The sequence below is a fragment of the Malaclemys terrapin genome, chromosome 1, assembly GCF_027887155.1.
Source record: "Malaclemys terrapin pileata isolate rMalTer1 chromosome 1, rMalTer1.hap1, whole genome shotgun sequence".
In the NCBI taxonomy this organism is placed as follows: Eukaryota; Metazoa; Chordata; order Testudines; family Emydidae; genus Malaclemys; species Malaclemys terrapin.
This window is the reverse complement of record NC_071505.1, coordinates 108,332,533-108,357,066: the sequence shown is the minus strand read 5'-3', so window position 1 is coordinate 108,357,066 and position 24,534 is coordinate 108,332,533. Positions and strand designations below refer to the sequence as shown.

Below are 24,534 nucleotides of genomic sequence, written 5' to 3'. Positions count from 1 at the left end.
AGGGGTTTAGATGGGTTGGGAGTTCTGGGGGGGCTGTCAGGGGGTGGGGAGTGGTTGGATGGGGCGTGGGAGTCCCAGGGGTCTGTCTGGAGGTGGGGGTGTGGATAAAGGTTGGGGCAGTCAGGGGACAAGAGTCAGGGAGGCTTAGATAGTCCTGGGGGGCAGTTAGGGGCAGGGGTCCCAGGAGGGGGTAGTCAGGGGACAAGGAACGGGGGGAGGGTTGGGAGGTCAGGGGGGGCGGGAAGTGGGAGGGGCAGGGGCGGGGCTAGGGCGGGGCTTCTCCCGTCCTCTTTTTTGCTCGCTGAAATATGGTAACCCTATCCATGACAAGCATATCCGAGAGCATTAAATTACACAAACAAGTTTGTACTACACTAAACCCCATTTCACTTTATGAATTTTCATGACATTCTAAGAACCTGCTGGGGAAAAAGAACTTGCAGACTGAGTACAGAGGAGATAAAAAAAGAAGGATTTTACGTCAAACAGTACTGAGGCTAAAAATAAAAACTAATTTGCTAAACTCTAAGTTCCCAGTGATGCTGAGCTATTAGGTATGTGCTGTAACAAGAACAGTTCTTCAGGTCATCTCATTTGTACATAAACGACAAGAATGCATGCACATTACACTTTCCCACTGAAAATCCTAGGATCATGTCTAACTGTTTTCTAGCCCCCTTTTTAAACAAAGTAATCCACTAAATGAATGAAAATGCATTTTTGATCATTTCCAGCTCCTGAAGAATCCATACAAAACTTCTAAAAAATTGAGCTCTAACAAAAGGCTGTGCAGCCATGATATGCCTAATACAAAGAGAGAACAGTTTAGGTATCACTATGTAATCCAAGAAAACTATACAAATACAATGAAGTGCAGGACATTATAGGCTCAGCTACACAGCCAAATTATTGGGGACTATATTAGGGTTACCATACGTCCAGATTTTCCCGGACATGTCCGGCTTTTGGGGGCTCAAATCCCCGTCCGGGGGGAAATCCCCAAAAGCCGGGCATGTCCGGGAAAATCAGGAGGGAGGGAGGGCTCGGCCGGGGCCTCTTTGGCCGGGCCGGTGCGGGGCCGGGCCGGGGTCGCAGGGCCGGGCGGGGAGCAGGGGGCGCGGTGCCGGGGGCCGGGCCGCCGGGGGGTGCGCCGGGCCGCGGAGCTGGTCCAGGGTCGCGCCGGGCCACGGAGCCGGGCCGCTGGGGGGTGCGCCGGGCCGGGCCGCGGGGGTGCGCCGGGCCGCGGAGCCGGTCCAGGGTCGTGCCGGGCCGCGGAGCCGGGCCGCTGGGGGGTGCGCCGGGCCGGGCCGCTGGGGGGTGCGCCGGGCCGGGGGGGTGCGCCAAGCCGGGAGCCGCGGGGTGCGCTGAGCCGGGGGGCCGGTCCGGGAGCCGGTCCGGGGTCGCGGGGCCTGGGGGTGCGCCGGGCCGCGGAGTGCGCTGAGCCGGGGGGCCGGTCCGGGGCCGCGGGGGTGCGCCGAGCCGCGGGGTGCGCTGAGCCGGGGGGCCGGTCCGGGAGCCGGTCCGGGGTCGCCGGGCTGCGGGGGTGCGCCGAGCCGCGGAGCTGCGGGGGTGCGCCGAGCCGCGGGGGTGCGCTGAGCCTGGGGGCCGGTTCGGGAGCCGGTCCGGGGTTGCGGGGCCGGGGGGTGCGCCGGGCTGCGGGGGTGCGCCGGGCCGCCAGGGGCCGGCCGGCAGTGCTGGGCGGGCCAGGTGTGGTCGGCCGGGGGCCGGGGCCGGCACCCCAGGGCCCGAGCCGACCCAGGCTGGAGCCGCGGGGGGGCCAGCCTAGGCCGCACCTCCTCCCCCCCCCCTTTACCTGCTTCAGGCTTCCCGTGAATTAAATGTTCGCGGGAAGCAGGGGAGGGGGCGGAGACTTTGGGGAGGGGGCGGAGTTGGGGCGGGGGCATGGGCGGGGCTGGGGGCGGGGCCGGGGTCCCCTGGAGTGTCCTCCATTTGGAGGCACAAAATATGGTAACCCTAGACTATATAACAAAATGTAAGAACATAAGAACGGCCACACTGGGTCAGAACAATGGTCTATCTAGCCCAGTATCCTGTCTTCTGACAGTGTCCAATGCCAGGTGCCCCAGAGGGAATGAACAGAACAGGTAATCATCAAATGGTCCATTCCCTGTTGCCCATTCCCAGCTTCTGGCAAACAGAGGCTAGGGACACCATCCCGGCCCATCCTGGCTAATAGCCATTGATGGACCTGTCCTTCATGAATGTGTCTAGTTCTTTTCTTAACCCTGTTATAGTCTTGGCCTTCACAACATCCTCTGGCAAAGAGTTCCACAGGTTGACTGTGTGTTGTGTGAAAAAATACTTCCTTTTGTTTGTTTTAAACCTGCTGCCTATTAATTTCATTGGGTGACCCCTAGTTCTTGTGTTATGAGAAAGAGTAAATAACATTTCCTTATTTACTTTCTCCACACCACTCATGATTTTATAGACTTCTATCATATCTTCCCTTAGTCATTTTTTTTCCAAGCTGAAAAGTCCATCTTATTAATCTCTCCTCATATGGAAGCCATTCCATTCCCCTAATCATTTTTGTTGCCCTTCTCTGTACCTTTTCCCATTCCCATATACCTTTTTTGAGATGGGGCGACCACATCTGCACGCAGTATTCAAGATGTGGGTGTACCATGGATTTATATAGAGGCAATATGATATTTTCTGTCTTATTATCTTTTTCCTAATAATTCTCAACATTCTGCTAGCTTTTTTGACTGCTGCTGCACATTGAGTGGACGTTTTCAGAGAACTATCCACGACTCCAAGATCTCTTTCTTGAGTGGTAACAGCTAATGTATATCCTTTCATTTTGTCTGTATAGTTGGGATTATGTTTTCCAATATGCATTACTTTGCATTTATCTACATTGAATTTCATCTACCATTTTGTTGCCCAGTTACCTAGTTTTGTGAGATCCCTTTGTAACTCTTTGCAGTCTGTTTTGGACTTAATTATCTTGAGTAGTTTTGTATCATCTGCAACTTTTGCAACCTCACTGTTTACCCTTTTTTTCAGATCATTTATGAATATGTTGAATAGGACTGGTCCCAGTACTGACCTGTGGGGGACGCCACTAATTACCTCTCTCCATTCTGAAAACTGACCATTTATTCCTACCCTTTGTTTCCTATCTTTTAACCAGTTACTGATCCATGAGAGGACTTCCCTCTTATCCCATGACAGCTTACTTTGCTTAAGAGCCTTTCGTGAAAGCTTGTCAAAAGCTTTCTTAAAAAATAAGTACACTATATTCACTGGATCACCTTTATCCGCATGCTTGTTGACCCCCTCAAAGAATTCTAGTAGATTAGTGAGGCATGATTTCCCTTTACAAAAATCATTTTAACTCTTCCCCAACAAATCATGTTTATCTATGTGTCTGACAATTCTGTTCTTTACTATAGTTTCAACCAATTTGCTTGGTACTGAAGTTAGGCTTACCAGCCTGTAATGTCAGGATCGCCTCTGGAGCCTTTTTTTAAAAATTGGCTTTACATTAGCTATCCTCCAGTCAGCTGATTTAAATGATAATTATACTAACTGTGGTATGTAACCTATCTTCTGTCTCTTTAATCACAGTGCATTAATGGTTCCCCATCTGGTTCCCTTCGTTTGACCCTTTGACCGCACTCCTGCCCCTATTATTTCATTAGTTGTCCTCTGTAATCATTTGGTTTCCAGGTCCTGTGGGTCCCCCCCTTAGGCTGGGGGGGGATCCTTTAATATTAATGGATCCCAATAGGATTAATGGTTTTCCAAATCTAGCTCCTTGCATCTTGCCTGTGTAGACACAACCAAATCATGACTGTCATGTTATGAAACTCATGTGACTTCATGTGATGAAGTCCTGGAAAGACTTGGACTGTAGCACAGTTTTGTAACTTTGGTTAGAACATAGCCTAGTTCCATCCACACTCCTATTCTATCAGTTATTCTGCACCCACTTCATCTCTGTGGCGTTAGTGTGGGCATCCAACCTATCCGGCACTGGTCCAGCTCTTACACCAAACAGACCCAATAGGGTAGGAATACTATACACAGACAGAATTAGTTCAACTTGACAGACAAGTGGTCTGACAGTCAAGTGGTCCTGCCTATCTGTTCTGGCCAGCCTACAGTCAGTGCTGGAACAGAAGAGGAAGGAAGAGGAGAGAAAGGTAAGCCACTTATGCACCTTCCCATAGTCTGGGGCTGACTGGGGTCCTCCCCAGCCCTTAGCATGAGTTAGAATATGTTGGAGCAGCCCTGGGGCTACTCTATGATACATACATCTCCCTAACCCTAACCTGGAAATAGCCAGGGTTGCTGACTGAGCCAAGTATCTGCTTAATACTGCCAACAGTGTTCAAAAGTCCTGACCCCATGTCCTCACAAGACAAAAGCTGGACAGGAAGCAAGTCTTCCATTGTCCCTAGAGGAGCCTTGGTAAGATTGGAGGAAGCAAACTTCTTCTATGATGATATAGTATGAATCCATGGCCACCCGTGACTCCTGAAGAGGGAGTGTCCACTCAAAGACGTTACTGGGAGTGATCCAAAAAACTTCATAAGGTAAAACACAGAAGTCTCATGGATTGTTGAGGGGGGAAAATATGATTGTGGGGAGCAGGGGAAACGCATGTGAACCCAAAATCACAAGTGAACTTGAGTCTCTCCAAAATAATTGTTATCCATTGGCAATAATCTTCAAGAACTCATGGATAACAGGTGCAGTTTCAGAGGACCGGAGAAGGACAAACATCCTATCTTTAAAAAGAGGAACAAAGAGAACCCTGGGGATTATAAATCAGTCAGCCTAATTTCAATACATACAAAGATACTGGAACAAATTTTTAAATAATCCATTTGTAAGCACCTAGAGGATAATAGGGTGATAAGTAATAACCAACATGGATTTGTCAAAAACAAATCATGCCAAATCAACCTCGTTTCCTTCTTTGACAGGCTTATTGGGCCTAGTGTATGATAGGGAAGCTGTAGACGTGATTTATCTTGATTTCAATAAGGCTTTTGACATAGTCCCACATGACGTTCTCATAAGCAAACTAGGGAAATGTGGTCCAGACAAAATTACTATAAGTAATTATGAAATAACTTGCAACAGGTTAAAAGACCATACTGAAATAGTAGTTATCAATGGTTCGCTGTCAAGACAGGAGGACAGAAGGACATACCCAGCGGGGCCCGCAGGGGTCTATCTTGGGTCCAGCACTATTTAACATTTTCATTAATGACTTGGATAATGGAGTGGAGAGTATGCTTACAAAAATCTGTGAACACCACCAACCTCAGAGGGGTTGTAAGCATTTTGGAGGACAGGATTAGAATTCAAAAGGACCTTAATAAATTGGAGAATTGGTCTGAACACAACAAGATGAAATTCAATAAAGACAAGTGCAAACTACTACATATGGAAAGAAAAAAAATCAAATGCACAAATACAAAATGAGGAATAACTGGCAAAGTGGTAGTACTGCTGAAAAGGATGTGGGGGCTATAGTGGATCAGAAATTGAATATGAGCCAACAATGTGATCCAGTTGCAAAAAAGGTTAATATCATTCTAGGGTGCATTAACAGGAGTGTCTCATCTGTGCCCTGGGAGGCAATTGTCCCACTCTATTCAGCACTGGTGAGGCCTCAGCTGGAGTACTCTGTGTAGTTCTGGGCACCACACTTTAAGAAAGATGTGGATAAATTGGAGACAGTCCAGAAGAGAGCAGCAAAAACAATGAAAGGTTTAGAAAATCTGACCTATGAGGCAAAGTTAAAAAAACTGGACATCAGTCTTGAAAAACGATGACAGAAGGAGGACCGGATAACAGTCTTCTAATATGATAAGGGTTGTTATAAAGACAATGGGGTTCAATTGTTCTCTATAACTAATTAGATAGGACAAGAAGCAATTGGCTTAATCTGCAGAAAGGGAGATTTAGGAAAAAACTTTCTAACCACACGGATAGTTAAATACTGGAACAGGTTTCCAAGGGAGGTTGTGGAATCCACCATCACTGTCAGGGATGGTCTAGGTATACTTGGTCGTGCCTCACAGCAGGGCGATGGACTAGATGACCTCTCGGGGTCCCTTTCAGCCCTACATTTCAATGATTCTCTTATTTCCCATTGCCTGCACCCTGTATTTAAAATCAAATTATTGCACAGAGCGAGACTGTTTTATCCGGGAGAATGGAATGGTCTTTAAGCACCAAGTCCTAATATGTAGAGATGTTTACTCCACTGAAAATAAAATCAATAGAGCAGTGACATTTTAGTTTTTATTGCACTGCCACAAGGCAACAGGCCATTCCTGTACCAGATGGGGCCTTGCCATAGCAGAGGTGTTTGGAACGCTACATATCCTCTTACAGGGCCCTGCAGAAGGATCTTCTGTGTTGTTGTTCATGGTCCCATGTCTATCCCTTTGTTCTGAATAAATAAAACTATGGCCTTGCTTGATACTTGGCCAGTACGAAGCAGAGCCAGAGTGTGGGGGTGGAATATACTGTATTGCACGCTTTCCACAAAATACATTTTAAAATAAACTCCCTTGGTTAAAGCAATGTGCCTAACACTCCATTGCACTTTATTGTGATATCCGTTAAGTCTATGGCTCAGGTTTTTATCAGGCATCCTTTTCGGCCAGCAAATGTTATTACATCACTCAGCAATTATCTCAAGTTATCTACATTTACTAATGCAGTCTATTAGTTTATTCTGTCCAAATATGGCTTCATCAAACCCCAAACGAAAGGGATCACCACAAGTGACTACTCTGGGTGTCATAAGGACATTCAAAGCATCAGGAGTGAACACAACCATGTCTATAACAGGGTAGCAGTGTAAATTCTAACTCATTGTAAAAACAAGCTAACAAACGGTGTTGGTATTGTAAATCATTCCAAAAATAAAGCGCAGCTGGTGTTCCAGGCCACCTGCAGTTTGTGCTGAAAAGAGTTCTTCTGTATACATATTATATTTAAAATAAAAGGTCATGCGAACAAGATTTTGTTTTAATACACAGAGAGTGCAATTTAAACACCATTTAAACAACCCCAGATACTGTTGATTTAAATATATAAAAAGTCAGTTGGTAAGACTGTGGGAAAGCTTAGCTAAAAAAACAGTGTCATTAACACTCCCTAGGGTTTTATTTTTAAGTGGGGGAGGGAATAGAGTCGTGTGACTGGCTAATGTCAACCCATCACAAATGATGTTATGGCGCAGCTTTTTCTCAACATGGGGCAGCAGGAAATGTGGCTATGGCACATATACCTATGCCCCCTTTGTTTGAGCTTCTCTCCTGCAAGATCTCATGGTAATGCAAGTCAGTATTTCTACTGAAACTTCCAGCTTCCATTATGTGAATGAAGCCTTAAGTGACTGCACTTGTGTTCTGCAAGGCCCAGATTCTTCCTCCCCTGCAATACTAGTATTTCCAACCAGTAAACCAGCCTGTTTGCCTCCTAGCTCTTCCTCTGCCGGGAACTCTCCCCCCGGGGCAGACGTTCTCCCGAAGGCCTATGGGACAACTGCCTCAGGAGACCTCTTTGCTCCCCAGATGTTCCCTAGGTGCTCCACTTGATGGGAGGAGATCAGAAAAGAAAGCCCAAAAGGGCTGTCTGACGCTCTCTCTCTCTCTCTCACACACACACACGCACACACACACACACAAAAATAATTATTGTATACACACACACACTATGTATATAGATGTGAATACTTTATATTGCAGGGGTGGCCAAACTGTGGCTCGCGGAGTCCCCCCCGCTCCTCCCCTCCCCATTCTCCACCTATCAGACTGGAGGGGGAGGCTCAGGACCTCTGCCCTTCAGCAGGGTCATGGGGTAAGGGTGTTTGCCCAGTGGAGAGGGGGTTTCTGGGCTTCGGCAGGAGCTGGGCTAAAGCCCCAAGCCCTGTCAGGCCCTCCTGCGGGGCTGATGCCCTGAGCCCTGGCAGGTGTGCCCTGGCTCTCAAACTTCTGAAGATTGTCAGATGCGGCTTGGAGGGCTAGTAAGTTTGGCCACCCTTGTTATGTTGTATTATATAATATCAAATACCAACTATTTCATATACATACGTATATATAAAATTAAAGTTCAGATTGGAAACAGGAACCAATTAACTTCTTTGTCCATGTTTCCCATGGGAGATAGCAGCTCTGGATTGCTTCAGGATGCCTAACTCCCTATGCCTGCTAATATCATCTCTGTCCCTCCCTCCCCATTTTCTTCCCCCATTTCATTTTTGTGAGTATTCACCCAGCAGCAAAAATTAGTTATAAATAATGCATTCAATTATAAATAAATAATTTTTATCCATTTCCAGATCATTGTATCATCTCTGACCCAAAGATAACTCTCTCCTGTGTCTATAACTTAATTTGAAAACAACAATATACTCTGTTAAAAAAGGGTAAGGACCAAATTTCAGAGACAGCCTCCAAATCTGAATGCCCCAAAATTTTGGTGTTCAATTTTGGGTGCCAAAATTGTTGCCTACTTCAAAACTTAGCTTGGGCTGCACAAAATGTAATTTGTGCAACCAAATTGAGCAAAGCCTCTAATTACATAACAATTCCTTAACACAAATGTGTTGATACACACAACCCGAAGATTCAGGGGAGGAAAAACTCAGCCAACAAAAACTTCATGCCTAAAAATGTGTCCACAATTTTAGCCCTGGAAATACAGAGGATGGGATGAGGCCACTTTGAAAATTTAGTTTTGAATTACCACAATTTTTCAAGTTTGCATTTTTTCCTCTGTTGCCAGAACGCATATTGAAGCGATTATACCACTTTGCTGGAATTGATTTTTAAAACTCTGCTATATTCATCCATGCGCATCAGCTTACATTCATTCCTGATGAATAATAAAAAGGTCTCCTCAGTAACACAAGGCTTAGGAAGAATGGAAAAACACCAAAATTCAACAGCCATCAACAACAACAAGAAATATTCATTAGCACATTGTAAATATTCATCACATCAGCATGAAATTAAGTGTCTTGATATTCTCTCTCTCTCACGCAGGTGATAAGACAAGATTTATTTCATGTAAGACTAATATTTTTTGATTTCTGTCAACAGGGGGTCTCAAGCAGAACTAGCGGAAGTAGAAAATCTGCAACAACAGCAAGCCTTTAAACTAGCCTTAAGAGATAATTTTCTCTACCCTATTACCATATAGCATTTTTATTAGCTTAATTTTTTTATTTTGTGAAGCAACACGTTTCTTCTGGGGCCACTATGGCATGACTGAGAAACTACCAAAGAGGTCGATTACAGTGATGTGTTTATTGTTCCATTGCAGGTCAGCTAAAAGGTTTAACACCCATTACAATTCCAGAATGTCAACGATTCATGAAAGGTGGTTTATACATATTTTAGTTTGCACCCCCAAAAGGCTGTGCTTCCAGTTTAGATTTAATGTTCATTTCCTAACCTGACATAAAGGAGAGACTTTTGCACACTTATGCACACACAGAGTTAAGCTTTTCTTTAAAATGATCATGTTCCTCTATATTTTTACATTTGGTCTCAGTTTTCATGTTTCTCAGCCCTAGCACTGTATATAATTAGACTACACTCTAATTCACAAAGCCAAGATAAACCAGAACATTTCATGATTGGGTCCTCCACATTGAGTACTTAATGAGTTTTCTAAAGGGTGATCTGCCACCACTTCAAACAAACATTCATTTTAAGAGGTGATCAATGGGACTTCTGTCCTTTGGAAATATATTGTCCTGCAGGTTTATTACCAGAAAATACATTCTTCTGGGTCATTGATTAGTTGCATTGAAATCAATGGAGCAACACCAATTTATGCCAGCTGAGGATCTGGGAATAATAGGAATGTAAACAAATGGTTAAAGCACTGAGAACTAGGATTCCTGAGACCTAGTCCTGACTGCCATCAATTTACTGTATGTCCCAGGTCCCCTTCAATCAACTCATCTGTATAACAGTTATAATATTACTTACCTCACCGGGGTATTATGGTACTTAACTAAATGGTTGCACGGTAATTAGACATTGACTGAAAGGTGTTGTAAGTGTCAAGTGTTAATTATTTATTATTATTATTATTAATAGTAATTTTGTGAGTAGTTAAGACAGCTAAGTACACTGTGACATCATGATAATTTTTGTTTAGCAAATTTTTATACTTAATCTCATATTCATTAGAAATGCAACAAAAACTACATCAATTACAATTTGCCATAAAACTTTGAAAGCAAGCTAAAATGATCAATGGGCCACCAACACTGCTCCTTATGCAAAGGAGCTGCTGTACAGCGAGGTGAGGCTCTCCTTTTCCTACCTCCAAATAACAGCATACACAACCTTTGCAGTGCTCCCCACCATCGCTGACACAGGAGGAAGGGACCATGATTGCTGATCTCTCACTCTTTATATGGTAGCCTGCTGTGCTACCACTAGTCTCCTCTGTCATTTTGGGAGTGTCACTGAAGTCCCATGATAGCCTCTCTAAACCTCCTTCACCGCACTTTCACACACTCTGTGGTACAGCAATCTTCCCTTCTAGTGGAGGCTGGTTCAATGAGGCTCCTTTCTGAACCCCTCAATGTTGCTCTTAAAGGAGATTATTTTAAAGTGGTGTAAATTACTGGTAATTTCTGAATACAGTGGTCCTACAGGGATAAAAGATCAATAGATAAATTTAGATCCATATGTGGCAGGACAGTGGGTTACCACTAGACTGCCAAACATAACATGAATGGTCCAAATTCTCTGCCAATGTAAATTGTAAGAAACTCATTGGCCTCCATGGGACTCCAATAACTTACCCCAACAGAGAATTCGCCCCAGTATCATTAGTATTATAGTCACATTGAGAGAAAGTGCTGGTGCCATAGCTGAGATCAGCTTGGGTGCTTTTGCTAACATTCTCTACGCTGGAACCTTGGGGAGCAGGTTATACTCACTAGAGGAAGCCTGGCGCTGGAATTTGCGTGTATCTATGGCATGTATCTAGGATCCTATACTGCATCCATCACCATGTTATTTACTTGCCTTTTCCACTGGTTTAACAGAGCTGACATTTGTAGAATTTCAATGCATGGTGCAAGACCTACCTACTGTGGGGGAATAGGCATGGCTGGCCTCCCTTGCACTGAGCGGAACATCCGCGAAGACTCATCTTATAGGCCCGCCCTGCAGGCCACAAGCCTGAACTAGGCTAAATGACACAGTCTCCTGCCAAATTCGGTCAAGGGTCATGACCAGAGGAGGGAGGGAGGGCCAAGGAGGGAAAGAATAAAAAGCCCTAGAAGCAGCACTAATGAAATATGTTCATGGCTGTGGAAATATGATAACCGCTTGTGATGAAATATAATAACTGCTTGTGTGAAGAAATTAGTTCTAGCTAAATGTTAACTTCTCCTGTAATTCTAGCTAAATGCAAAACTAGCCAATTAGATACCTTCTTTGGGCATCCTGTCAACCCCTCCCCGGTGGACTGACCATAACGCCCCGGAAGGTACCATGCACTCTTCTGAGAATGTACCCTAGCTGGTGCCAAGTTTTGACCGCATCAGGCTTCTCGAGAAGCCCCTCACCCAATATGCACCCAATTCTCGGAAAAATAACGAGGAAGGTACTGAAAAAAAGGGAACAGACCCCCAACCCTTTTATTTTCCTATTGACGTATAATTTGTACTATGTTTGCAGTTTGTAAGAATAAAAGCAGCCTGCGAGCTGTGATCGTGGGTGTAGTTTCTGACTGCAACCCTCAACGCGTTGGTATGTATTGCAATAAACTGGCCTCAGGCTTGAGTCTGTGAACTAAAATCAATGCGTGGGTGACACCTCGAAAGTACCATAGAATCTGTGGCCATAAAGGCACACGTAAAAGTGCGAACAATCGTAGTGCTCCTTCCTAGCATACAGGCTGGTTGGAAGGATGTGGGCTCCCGCATACCAAATGATGTAGGACTTTTCACAACTGGGAGTGATTGTGCAGAATTTATAGTATGGCATTCTTGGTGGAAGTAGCTTTACAATTTTGTACCTACACTGCTTTATATTTTAGTATATAGGCCCCCAACATTCTCTGACATACAGTCAGGGAGCGGGTGCTGGGGCAGAAGAGACAACATGGAGGAAAAGGAGATAGGAGAAGAGAGAAGATGGACAGAGAAGTGGAGTAGGAGTGGCACTATATAGATAAATATTAATATCCCCATTTTACAGATGTGGAAAACTGAGACACAGAGAGATTAAATGATTTGATCAAGGTCACATTTCTAGTCAGTGGGAAAATCAGAAGCAGAACCTATGAGAGCCTACTCTTAGTTTGAGCTCCGAGCACTAGACAACACTTGTTTTCCTATGTATCTTATTTAGCTGGATTAGAATGTTAACGCCTCAGGATGAGCACCCGCAGCTTGATTTTCTAAGGTGCCAAGCACTGAAGTCAAAGGGAGCTGAAGCTACCCAGCTCCTTTGAAAATCCAGTCTTTTACATGGCACAAGCACTACAGCTATCATCCTCATCACAGGCTACATATCTAATAACGTTTAATAAACATGGCCTGCAATCAATTCTAAAATAGCCTCTGTCTAACTGAAATACTGCAGAGCAGAAGACAGCACCATAATTATGATAAATGGGTGTTGCTGAGCTAGAGACACAGCTGAGCAAAATCTAGTCAGCAAATACTATAAACTCTGAGTAACACACAAGCAGATGCCTGCACTCGTGGCAGTGTCAACGTGGGGAGGAGGGAGTGGCTAAGCAGCCATGGGTACTAGTAAGTTCACTTTTACAGATGGGTAGCGTCTGCTAATACTTTTTAAAAAAAACCCTGTGATGTCCTCAGTATCCCTGTTCATACCCAAAATGTTGTCCAATGCCTCTCACATCCATTTTCCAGACATGGTGGGTGGCAGCAAACACCATCCTTCCAGCTAATCGTGACTGGGTGGGGCTCCGTTTCAGAGCCATCAATATTATTCCTTAGTTGGCCAGAGGGTATTAGCACAGACACAGTCTAATTGGACTGAGGTAATTTCTGTCCTTCCCCCACATTTAGGGACTAAGCAAGCTGCAGATCAATAAGAAAAAGTTCCCAGCCATTTTTCTGTCAGAACCCCTAATTTGCAAGGGATGATACCCTCTATATGCACATGTTCCCTTGCACCAAGCTATGTCCTACATGCCTTTCTTCTGTCCCTTTTTTCTGTCCACCTTTTCTCTTTTTCTGTCTTTGTCTCTTTCCTCTCTGGTGTGATTTTTTTTTTTTTTTTTTTTGTATCTTTGGTTTTTGCTTTCTGTTTTTCTCTTGGTCTTTTATTGTTGTTCTTTTTCTTGTGTTCGCTCCTCTAGGAGAGGCTCCCCTTCCCCATTTCTACAACTCAGAAGGAGACTACATGCTGCAAGAGTGCCTGTTCATTGAGCTGTAGGGCCAGGCTGCACTAGGCAACAGAAGGAAATTGTTTTAGGGAGTTCTGAAATTCAGGAACCCATTGATCAATTGACCCCAAATTTGGATCATGAACACTGCCCCAGGCCTCCACGGGGCACAACAAATTTCCAAGCAATCCAAGTAACCATTCAGATTTTAGAGCACTAACAACAGTCTAGCTTGACAAGAATGTAAAAATTGGTGGGAATGGAAGCCCTCTATCCATTTTTCTGGATTAGTGCACATGCACTGTAAAAACATACCTTTTCTTAAATACTGTTCTTAGTTTGGGTCCCCAAAAGATTTAGCGGGCTCCACACACTACCTTTGGTAAAACTTGACAGATTGAAACTATTCTGACCGTCATCTTATCAATAGCCTGATCTCTAGCTCTGAGCACAAAAAAAAAAACCTACATACACCTGAGAAACTTTTTGAAAATCGGCTATCTGGAGAAGGGGAAGCATATTTCCACAATCCCTAGCTCAAATGACCCCAAATTTGGGTCAATAACCCTATCCTTCACCCTCCTGAGTGTCTTGACCCACACAGGTCTCAATCCCAAGATGACTACAGTTCATGGGAGCAGCCACGCTCCAGCCCTCCACCTGGCAACCTGCTGACAATAGCTTACCTGGGATCCACAAAGCCCAGCCCCAGAGTGAGGCTCCACCCCCTGAGGTCCAATTGGTGGAATCCCAGAACAGCCTATTGGCCTGCTGGCCCTACTTAAGCCGGCAGCAGGAACAGGAAGCTGTCTGAATAGCTGGGCTCCACTTTGCTCTGTGTGCCTTCTGCTCCCTCCCCAAGTCCTGCTACCTGCTCCGGCTTCACTCATGGCATCTGATTTGTCGTGATCTCCAGTTTGTCTCCTACTTCTAACCTCCTGGTATCTCGACCCAGCTGCCTCTGGTCTCGTGACTGCAGAATCTGGTTCTGACTACTAGGTCTGGACACCCATGACCCAGCCATGATGCTGAGGCACACCAAATTTCAAAGGAATCTGATCAAGCATGCCAGTTTTAGAGGATTTAGAAAGATGAATCTTCAAACAGAATTCAGGATGCAACCTAAACCACAGTGATGCTGCGCTGCTGCACCCATACCTACGGGCAGCGTGGTCTGTAGGAGTAAGTGTTGGATTGGGTGTCATGAGGCCATGGGTTATAATCCTGGCTCTGATATAAATTTACTATGTGGCTTTGGCCAAGTCAACTCCTCTTGCTGTTTTAGTTTCTCCATCTGTAAAATGGGGATAATACTATTTACTCACCTATCAGGCAGGGATGTTCTGAGGATAAATTAATAGCGAGTGTTTGTATGGTGCTTTGAAGATGTAAAGCTTTGTATAAGTGTTAAGTATTATCACTATCTACTTTGGTGATTACAGACTTACAGATATTTTTCATACATGCACAATTAATAATTTATTAATATAAATGGCCTGAGCACCTGCAAATACAGCTATGGCAACTCCCTCCCATTTACCAGTGTACATTCAGCCGAGTAAATGACACTTCACTGCTCAATGCGTAGCTATGGAAACTTCTGAATGCCACATACTTAACTAACACACACACTGTGGGAGAGATGCCAAATTACCTCATTTAATGACATAGAAACACTAAGTCAAAGAGCTTTCAAGTTAAGCTATAACTGCTACCAGGGAGCTGTCTATTGTTAGGAAAAGAGAAAACAGAGCACTTCATGTGCCAGAAGAGGAAAGTTTAAGTAAACAGTCTTAATAGGTGTTTCAAGGAACTTACTTGAGGGCAGTTTTGTAGTGATAGATGGCTTCACTGTTACGACCCTGGTCTTTCAGAAAATTGGCATAGTTGTAGTGCACCTTGGCATTATGGGGCAGAGTCTGCACACCTGAGCTACAAATGAGAAATAAAAAATGGAAAGAGGTTAACTGTTAAGACAGGTCCCCACAGATTCAGAGCTTCAAATCAGTCACAGTTTTGTATAGACATCAACGTGTAGACGCAACACCCTCATCACAGGCTAGCACCAGGGATTGAGCATGGGGTTTCTAGCACCAAAGACCTCTGCCGCTGGAGCTGAAGGACTAATGCTTACATTTTCAAAAATGACTAGTGATTTTAGGTGCACCAATTTTTGGATGCCCAATTTACAGCATCTGAAGGGGCCTGATTTGCAGAGGGCAGGCACTTAGCAACTTTTGAAAATTGGGCTTTAAGGCTTCTCAAGTTGGGCACGCAAAGACCGAGGCATCAAAATCACTAGTCATTTTTAAACATCTCGACCTAAGTCCATTAGCTGGAAGTGGCAGTAGGTAGGTAGTCTGTCTGAATCAGCCACTAGAGGGGGATGCATGATGCACACTGCACTGTGGATGCTGACTTACTTTATGTTTCTTGTTCCGGTGGAGTACCGGAGTCAACGGGTGAGCGACTGGCGGTCGATTTAGCAGGTCTTCACTAGGCCTGCTAAATCGATCCCTGGTGGATCAATCGCTGTGCGTCAATCCCCCGGTAAGTGGAGACATGCCCTAAGAGAAATGCTGTAATGATGCTGGACACTAAAAGAAATAACAGAAGATGCATCATACATCATTTCTCCTACAAAGAGCTAGAGACTTAGGCATGCTCTCGTTGTCACATAAAGCAGAGAAACACAGCTTCCAGATATCCAGAGGATCTCTAAGGGTTATCAGGAGTAGAGATGGGCGAATTGGTTCATGTCATAAAGAATAAGAACTGGCTTAAACCTCAGCCCTATTTCTTTTCACACAATTTGGTTACGGTACACTTGTTTCACTGTTGCTTCCTCCTTCCCATCCACCAGATCAGACCCTCCTATCTATAGTAAACAATTGCACAGATCAGCACATTTCCAGCCTTTCTGCCAGGCTTTGGCTTGTTCCTCCTTTCCAATCTTAGAGCGTGCTGACATATTAGTTTCCAAAGAAGAAGCCAAGTCTTGGCCCATCTGAGAGACTAAAGAGCTACTTCTGAGACCCACACCGCTTTAAAAGGTAATGGGATTAGGCCAGGATGGGACTGGGAGAGGAGCAGATGTAGATGTCTCATAGGAGGCCTGGATAAGAAGGGGAAGAAGACATATTGGGCGTTGGTGGGAATGAGGATGCGGCAGTATGACATCAGCGTGTGTGGAGGTGAGAGAAGGAAAGGCAGACGGATGTGCATGCATGGTAGGAAGGAGAAACCTAGGTTTATCCACCGTAACTTAGTGTTCAGCACAACAGATCTGTGCTTTGCCTATAGGAGTTAGAAATGACTACTTGTTTGTTTTCCTAACCATAAGGTATTTCTAAATTATTTACTTTTATTCTATGATATTTCAGTTCTAATGAATCACAGTTTTATTAGTGAAACAGGCATTTTTAAATAGTATTTTTCTTTTGACAGTTTCCCTTTAAATATAATTAATTAATCACTATAGTTCAATTTATTAAGACCTCCCTAAATAAACATTCTGTGTGTGTGTGTGTGTTGAATAGGAAGGAAGGATATTTGTATTGGTGCTGGGTTTTTTTGTTCTTTATTCCTCTGTGCTCAGCCAATAATTCTTGTTGACCTATTTATTTTTCTCATATAGAAACTGATGGGCTGATCCTGCAAATACTTATGACACAGTATAAGTAGTTTCACTGAATGCCTCAAGAACAGACACTACATCAGGTACTTGTAGGATGAGAGCCTAGGTAAATAAATAACATTTCTGAAACATGGTTCTTGATTAGTTCTCTAACTGAAAGAGGAAACAATCATGTTCATAACCAAAGCCAAGTGGGAAAGGGTGGAGTATAAATAACAAAGCAGCACACAATGTTTTTCCATTTCTGTTCCCACCAAGCCCCTCTCCCACCACTGCACACACATTTTTCCAATATGCATTTCCAAACACTCTCTCTTTTTTTTCCCTTCTCAAAATTTATTGTAACCAAGCCAACTTCAGAAAGAAACAGATCCACTGAGCATGAAATTCACTTCTCAGGAGGATTTTCTTCCCTACTGACTACTCTGGTACCTTTAACTGTCATAAATAAAAGATAAATGTATGCAAGCCATTTTGCACATATTTCCTCTCTGAGATAAAGCTATAAGTCATCCTGGTGGAATACAACACCCTCTTAACTCCAGTAGCACTCCCAACTTCAAATATCATCGTTAGCCAAATCCTACTTGGCCAATGCTTGGAAACAACTTCCTCTCAGTAGCCTCCATTGTGTCCTAAAGCACAGGTTCTATTCTTACAAGTCAGTCTCTCTGGGGCACCATTTTAATGCTTTTCAGTGATGCCCACATCAATTGTGCTCAGTTTATAAGCAAAAAGATTTTCTACTATCAGTCCTGCACACCCAACCTGGGCTCTGGGAGGCAAGCTGTGCTGAGTTCTTTCTGCTTTGTGAATCGTCACCACTAATAAAGCATCTCCAGGCCAATTATTCCCTCAGTGACACATGTGCAGCCCTAGCCCATTGATTTTCACAAGCGTAAATGCTTGGAACTTAAAACATGCAGTTGATGATGCACAAATGGAACAGAAGCCAACTCACTCTTTGCAGAATTAACAGGAGTAAAATGAATTGCTTTGTCCTTCTTCTTTTTTACCTGACTAAAGTGATTTAAAGATTTTCAAAATCTCAGGACAAAGATTTGCTTGTATAAAAAAAAGTGCCATTTTTACATAGATGCTTTTCAGGATAGACCTCCAATTTAAAGCACTGTCCCAAGTTGTGGATGATGTGGAAACACTTTCTAGAGCAGGGGTTCTCAACCTTTCTCTCTCTGAGGCCCCCCTCAACATGCTATAAAAACTCCAGGGTCCAGTGGGGGGGGGGGGGGACGACTCGGGACAGGGGCCTTGGGCATAGATGTAGTTTGACTTCTATTTGTGGGGGGGGCAGGGGCCAGCGGGGTTCACGCCAACTCTGCATGGTGGGGTCCAGGGAGAGAGTGCCACCTCCGCCCCCTGACTCACCTCAGAAGGCCACCCAGCCTGTCTGGGTTTTGGGGCAGTGGTGTGCAACCAAAAATTATAACTCAAAGGTGGGGGCTTAGCTCAAAAATTTTGAAAACAGCTTAGGGTGCAAGGAGGGGATGGCTAGGGGCTGTGTGCGGGCAGGGGGTAGCTCAAGGTGCAGGGAGGGCGGGACGCTGGGTCTGTGTGCGGGCAGGGGGTAGCTCAGGACTGTGTGCACTCAGGGAGTAGTTCAAGGTGCAGGGAGGGGGTTGCTGGGTCTGTGTGCGGGCAGCGGGTAGCTCAGGGCGCAGATGGGGTATCTAGGGGCTGTGTGCTGGGAAGGCTCCCCTGAGGTCCGTTCCCAGAGGGCTCTTCCAGCCACAGTCTCCCCTTCACCTACCCTAGTCAAGAGTCCTTTCCCCCCTTTCTCCTAGGACAGAATTTCCCTGTCAATGCACCTTTCTCACTTCCCTCCCAGTGCCTGCTCCCTAAAAGCCCAATCTGAACTCTTATCCCAGAATCCCATTCCCTATTAATGCTACTGTGTGCCCCTGCTCACCAAGCCTCAGCACAAAGATATCCTTACAGCACCCTAGCACCAGGGAGCAGCTACCAAACACCTCCAGCCCCAGAGTAGACCCCATATCCATAAGATTGCCTCCCACAGTATAAAGGGAGATGACGGAGGAGTTCTGGCAGGCAGCAGGGAGGGAGCCTTTGTTGTCTCAAACCTACTTGCTTTAGGGCTTGCTTATGCTGGCCTGCAGATTCAATAGGGAGGAAGAGGCACTGAGCCTGCTCCTTAGGCCACTGAGAGCAAGGGAAAGAGGCAACATAAATCACAAGAATTTAGGAGGCAGGAGACTTGATCTTCCACCTTCTCAGACTACAAAAACAGCATTTTCTTTGAGAATAAGATGGTAGGGGGCCAGGTCCCCATTATCTTAAGTTCTTCTGGTTTTCATTGCCTCTTCCAAATGTTGCCAATGGTAGATCTGCTTTGGCACCCAAATCAAGGTTGGCAGTGTCTCTCCAGGACCAGCCATCTCTGCACATATGGTCATACTCATGATCACAATGAAAGAAAAGCCGAAACTCATGCTTGCATTTCCACTCAAAGGGGTGCAGATGCCAGGAGCATGTGCACCACGGTCTACTCAGCAGATTGGAACAATGCAGTTTTGAAGAGAGAGTATATAAACCACAAGTCATCGGGCTGCTGAAACCACACTGATAGGATGGTTATATGTGTTCTATGAGCAAATATTACAAACTAGAAGACTGTCAGGCAGGAATAGATGTCTCAATGCTAATGTAACCCCAATGAGTTCAATCCAGTTAAACTAGGAATGAATTCAGCTCATTAACTCTGCATATGAAATAGTCGAGGAGTTCTTTGTTTTTCAGAAGGGGCGGGGGGGAATTGTCTATCCAGTCAACAATATCTCTTGAATCCATCTCATGTGCAGTTGCTACCAGGTGTTTTTTGAGCACCAAACAAGCAATTACAATCTCCCCCCACCTTCAAAAGGAAGGGAGTCTTCCAAACTGCAAGGCCAGGGCTTTCTTTTGAATTGTTGGCATTAACCCTGGGAGGTTTGGACTGAAATCCAGCTCTTAAAATGAGTTGGCATCTGAGCCCAGGATCTCATCACCATGGTTTCCATTGTTTAAGAAGTAAACATGTTTTAGGAGATAGGCAATGAATTGTGTTATACTGAAGCAACTCCTATTCCATATCTTTCAAAAATATCTCTCTACCAGAGCTCCATCTGCTTCTATAGCATGGGACTGATTTAAAGGCATATATAAAAAGGCTTAGCAGTAATGTCATCCCCATTAATAATGAGAAAAGGAAACTTTGCTTTGGTGAATAGCTTTGAAAATCAAGTTAAACAATTGATGTACAAATCACCTGCATTACCCTGACGACCTCAACTAGACAATTGCTGAAAAAGCATTAGGAAATAAATTGAATAAGTTTGCCAACAAAACTGAATACAAACTGGTCTGTTTCAATGAAAAATATATAAATAAGGCTGTAAAAGAGACAGATTCGCAAACAGTAGTCAAGTAGAACATTAAGTCTTTGACACTTCATGTCATACAAATCCACTCTGTCCTACTTCTTGTTCAGCCAATCGCTCAGACAAACAAAAGTTTGTTTACATTTGCAGGAGATAATGCTGCCCGCTCCTTGTTTACAATGTCACTTGAAAGTAAACAGGCATTCACATGGTGCTGTTGGAGCCGGCATCACAAGATATTTATGTGCCAGATGCACTAAAGATTCATATGTCCCTTCATGTTTCAACCACCATTCCATATAATCTGAACCACTGTACTAGATCCTCAGGGCAGGAACCTTGTCTTCCTTCTCTCTATAAAAAAGCATGCACTTTCTGGCACTATATAATGGCAAGCCACAACATAATAATACAATAATAGTACAATTATTCCTTTTACTTAATAAAAATTATTTGTTCCATGCAACAATAACATGCCATGTGTTTCTTGTTTCTTTACAAATAAATTTAAAGACAAAAATATAGCAAATATTTTCGTGTGGCTGATCATACCTGAAGAGGGATTCTCTTGACAACCAGATTTCATTCTGTTTCACAGTTTTCCAAGAGAACAGCAGCAGCAGCAGCAAAGCAGAGAGGGTCAGGGCAGTAGCTCCCCATCTATTTAACGAGGCACAGAGCTTTTTCAAACCATGGACAAAAAGGATAAGGTACCCCATACTGGAAAAACAAACAGGAGGGGGGGAAAGTTGCTATTTCCAGTATTGTACTTCATGTACAAGATTATCTCAGCATTTTTATCTCTTGCACAATGTGTTAAGCTAACTTCATTTTTCAGGTAAACAAATTCAATCTCTTTCTCCTCCTGAAATCAATTTATAGCTTCTATGAATTGACAAGCTCTAAATTATACACCCATTTACTATAAATATAGTAGTAACCACAGTACCATATAGCATAACAGTTTGTATGTGTACATGGCACTATATGTGAAAGGCAGGTTATTTTTCTTAACCAAAAATCTAAGAAAGCATAACATAATAATACTCAGCAAGAATACAGCCGATTACAACTGAAAAGTGCTTCACAAACTAATGAATTCTCAAAACACCACTGCTAGGTAGCTTTTTTCGTGCCCATTTTACAATTGAGCAAGAGAGATTGAGTAATTTATCGAAGGCCACTGCAGGATTAGAAGTCAGGAGTTCACAGTTTTTAGGTCCTGTGCACAGATTATTTCCCTCTTACATGTAGGAATTTAAATGTAATTATTATTTTGGAAGCTTACATAAATTACAGAAGTATAATGTGAGTGATACCGTAAGAGTGCTGTAACATTAATGATACCAGATTATATATGTTGTTTTTCTCAATTCCAACCATAAAGTCCATGCTGCCACCTTCACTCTCACTAAGGCCATGTCTACACTTACGAGGGATCGGCGTTGCTGCGATTGATGCAGGAGAAGTCGATTTAGCGGGTCTAGTGAAGACCCGCTAAATTGACCGCAGAGCTCTCTCTGATCGACTCCGGTACTCCAATGGAATTAGAAGAGTAAGGTAAGTCACTGGGAGAGCGTGGTGTAGACACTGCTGTAAGTCGACCTAAGCTACGTCGACTCCAGCTATGTTATTCACGTAGCTGGAGTAGCGTAATTTAGGTCGACTTACCCCTGTAGTATAGACAAGGCCTTAAGTAGTATCTTACTCTGTAAGAATCAGAGTAACTAAGGGCTAGTCTACACTGGCAACGCTAAAGCGTTGCCGCAGCAGTGCTTTAACGTGCCTTGTGTGGTCACAGCGCTCTGAAAAAACCCCACCTTCACAGGGGGCTTGCCCAGCGCTGGTGCACTGTCTACAATGGCACGTTACAGCGCTGAAACTTGCTGCGCTCAGGGGGTGGTTTTTCACACCCGAGTGATAAAGCTGCAGTGCTGTAAATTGCCAGTGTAGACAAGCCCTAAGTAAGGTGCTATTCAGCCTAAAGATGGCAGAACCTGGAGGCAAAGACTGTCTCTTACTATGTGTTTGTATAGCCCCTAGCACAATAGTGCCCCAATCTTGACTGCAGCCTCTTCACACAAATAATGATAATAACTGGACCCATAATGTTTAGAATTCCTAAAAAAAACTGCTGATTGCAAAAGTAGAGACGTGAGATATGCTTCATCATGCACATATATTAACAACAGTGTGGTTACACTGTATTTACAGTACAGTTCTCATTTTTTACATGTAATTACCACTCTTTTTTTTTTAAAGAATCCTGGTACACAAACTCCATGGTAACACTAATGTAACAACTATGAAGATATACATATTTACTATAAAATCTGAGACTCTGAAGTTTAATGACATAGTTTATACTATAATATCTTTGAATTGCCTGACCACTGCTATCTCATGGAATTTTCAGGTTCACTTTCCTGTGTGCTTACATGGATTTGTATATGCAATGGTCAAATAGCTCCCATATTTTCAAGTGAACCCTTATTCCTGTGTACTACCAAACTGATTCAAGTACTTAAGTATGCAATTAGACTCTATTATGCTATATATTTCTGAGCTGGGAATGGAGCATCTTTAATTGCTTTCTTAACATTCTGGTGATTACATGGAATTTTCAGAAATTTCCCCCCCCTACATATATTCATGGACCTGCACATGTAATGACACATGAAAAGAAATAATTTAATAATGAAGACCCCTCTACTCTGTCCAAGCCCATGTAGCTTCTCAGAAGAGAAATCAAAGTAGAGCATTCTGGAACTATAGTTATAGTCTATCCATAAAGGGAAGTAAAGCTGTTCCCAGTAGCGACCACATCCTCACTCTCACCCATCACAATTAAGTATGTTTACCTGGGAACACAGGAAAACTACAGCTCTGAGAACTCTCCCCTTCTTATTTTCCAGGCAGCCCAGAGAGCAATACCCACATGGATTGTGCCTAGAATGCTTAAGAGGAAAGGAGCATCCCTGTTAAACTGCTTTGTGGTGAGGGAAATCACGTAAAAAAATCATCCCTTGTAATCCCAGCAGAAGAAATAGGATGGCAAACATCAATAGATAAATCAGAATGGAACATGCAGCTTTCTGAGGAGTTCCTAATGTGTTTCATTTCAGATTTCTCAAGCTCTGCCCTCTTGAGATGCCAGGCACCATACACTGTGCAGATGTCCTAAATATGACTATGTGTGATCTGCTGAGCTCTGTGGACTTGGCTCCCTTTCTGTGGGATTTGGATACACGTAAGAGCTCTGCTGAGTTAGGGTTACCATATTTGAACATTGAAAAAAGAGGACACTCCATGGGGCCCCGGCCCCGCCCCAACTCCGCCCCTTCCCCTCCCCCAGTCCCACCCCTTTTCCCACCCCGGCCCCGCCCAACTCCGCCCCTTCCCTGTCCCCATTCCAACCCCTTCCCCAAAGTCTCCGCCCCCTCCCCTGAGCACCCCACATTCCCCCTCCTCCCTCCCAGCCACACGAAACAGCTGCACCAATTCTAAAGTCAGGCACTCCACTAGTATAGACTCCCATGACTTTAATGAAGCTGCTCAGTGGAGGATCTGCCCCGGCCCTCAGTTTTTGGGAGCGGTCAGGACACGCAGCTCACACTGTTCTGTTTCCCAGCTCCCCAGATGCCTTGGAGCACCCAGTTCTCCTCCCTGCCCGGTAAAATCCCGGACATTTTGAGCTATTTAATTCTTTAATTCTAAAATGTAATTCTTTATATGTAGTGAACTTTGTATTTTCGTTTTGGCATTGTGTTTGCTCCTAGGATCAGGGGCAGCCAGGGTCTCCACGTGCTTGGCCCGCCACAAGTCAAGCTCAGAGGCTCCCATTGGCTGGGAAAAGCTCCAATGGGAGCTGTCGGAGCCAGCCCCTGCAAGCCCTGCCCCCGCAGCTCTGATTGGGCAGGTATTTCGCAGTGATCCACCACACTGCTGTGTCTCATCACAAATGGGGAGCTGAGTGCCATACAGAACACCCCAGCCCCAGGAGCTCTGATCCACTTGCAGGCAAGGCAGCCCGATGCCCATCGCAGCCAGAGCTCTGATCCCTCTGCACACTCCTGCCTTTTTCACACTGCCCTCCCCTCCTCCCCCACC

At 44.4% G+C, this 24,534-nt stretch overlaps 1 protein-coding gene across 3 annotated transcripts in view; it reads right to left on the bottom strand.

The window, feature by feature from the left end:
* The window catches only part of TMTC1 (transmembrane O-mannosyltransferase targeting cadherins 1), a 213,673-nt gene that overhangs the window by 52,463 nt on the left and 136,676 nt on the right, over positions 1-24,534 (bottom strand). For 2 of the 3 annotated variants that reach the window (XM_054034732.1, XM_054034751.1), the window contains 2 exons: positions 20,977-21,144; positions 15,211-15,324 (listed from right to left, as the gene is read on the bottom strand). In XM_054034732.1, the coding sequence (XP_053890707.1) occupies positions 15,211-15,324; positions 20,977-21,144 (282 nt within the window). The remainder of the gene's footprint in view (positions 1-15,210; positions 15,325-20,976; positions 21,145-24,534) is intronic. The other variant, XM_054034741.1, reaches the window with a different exon arrangement.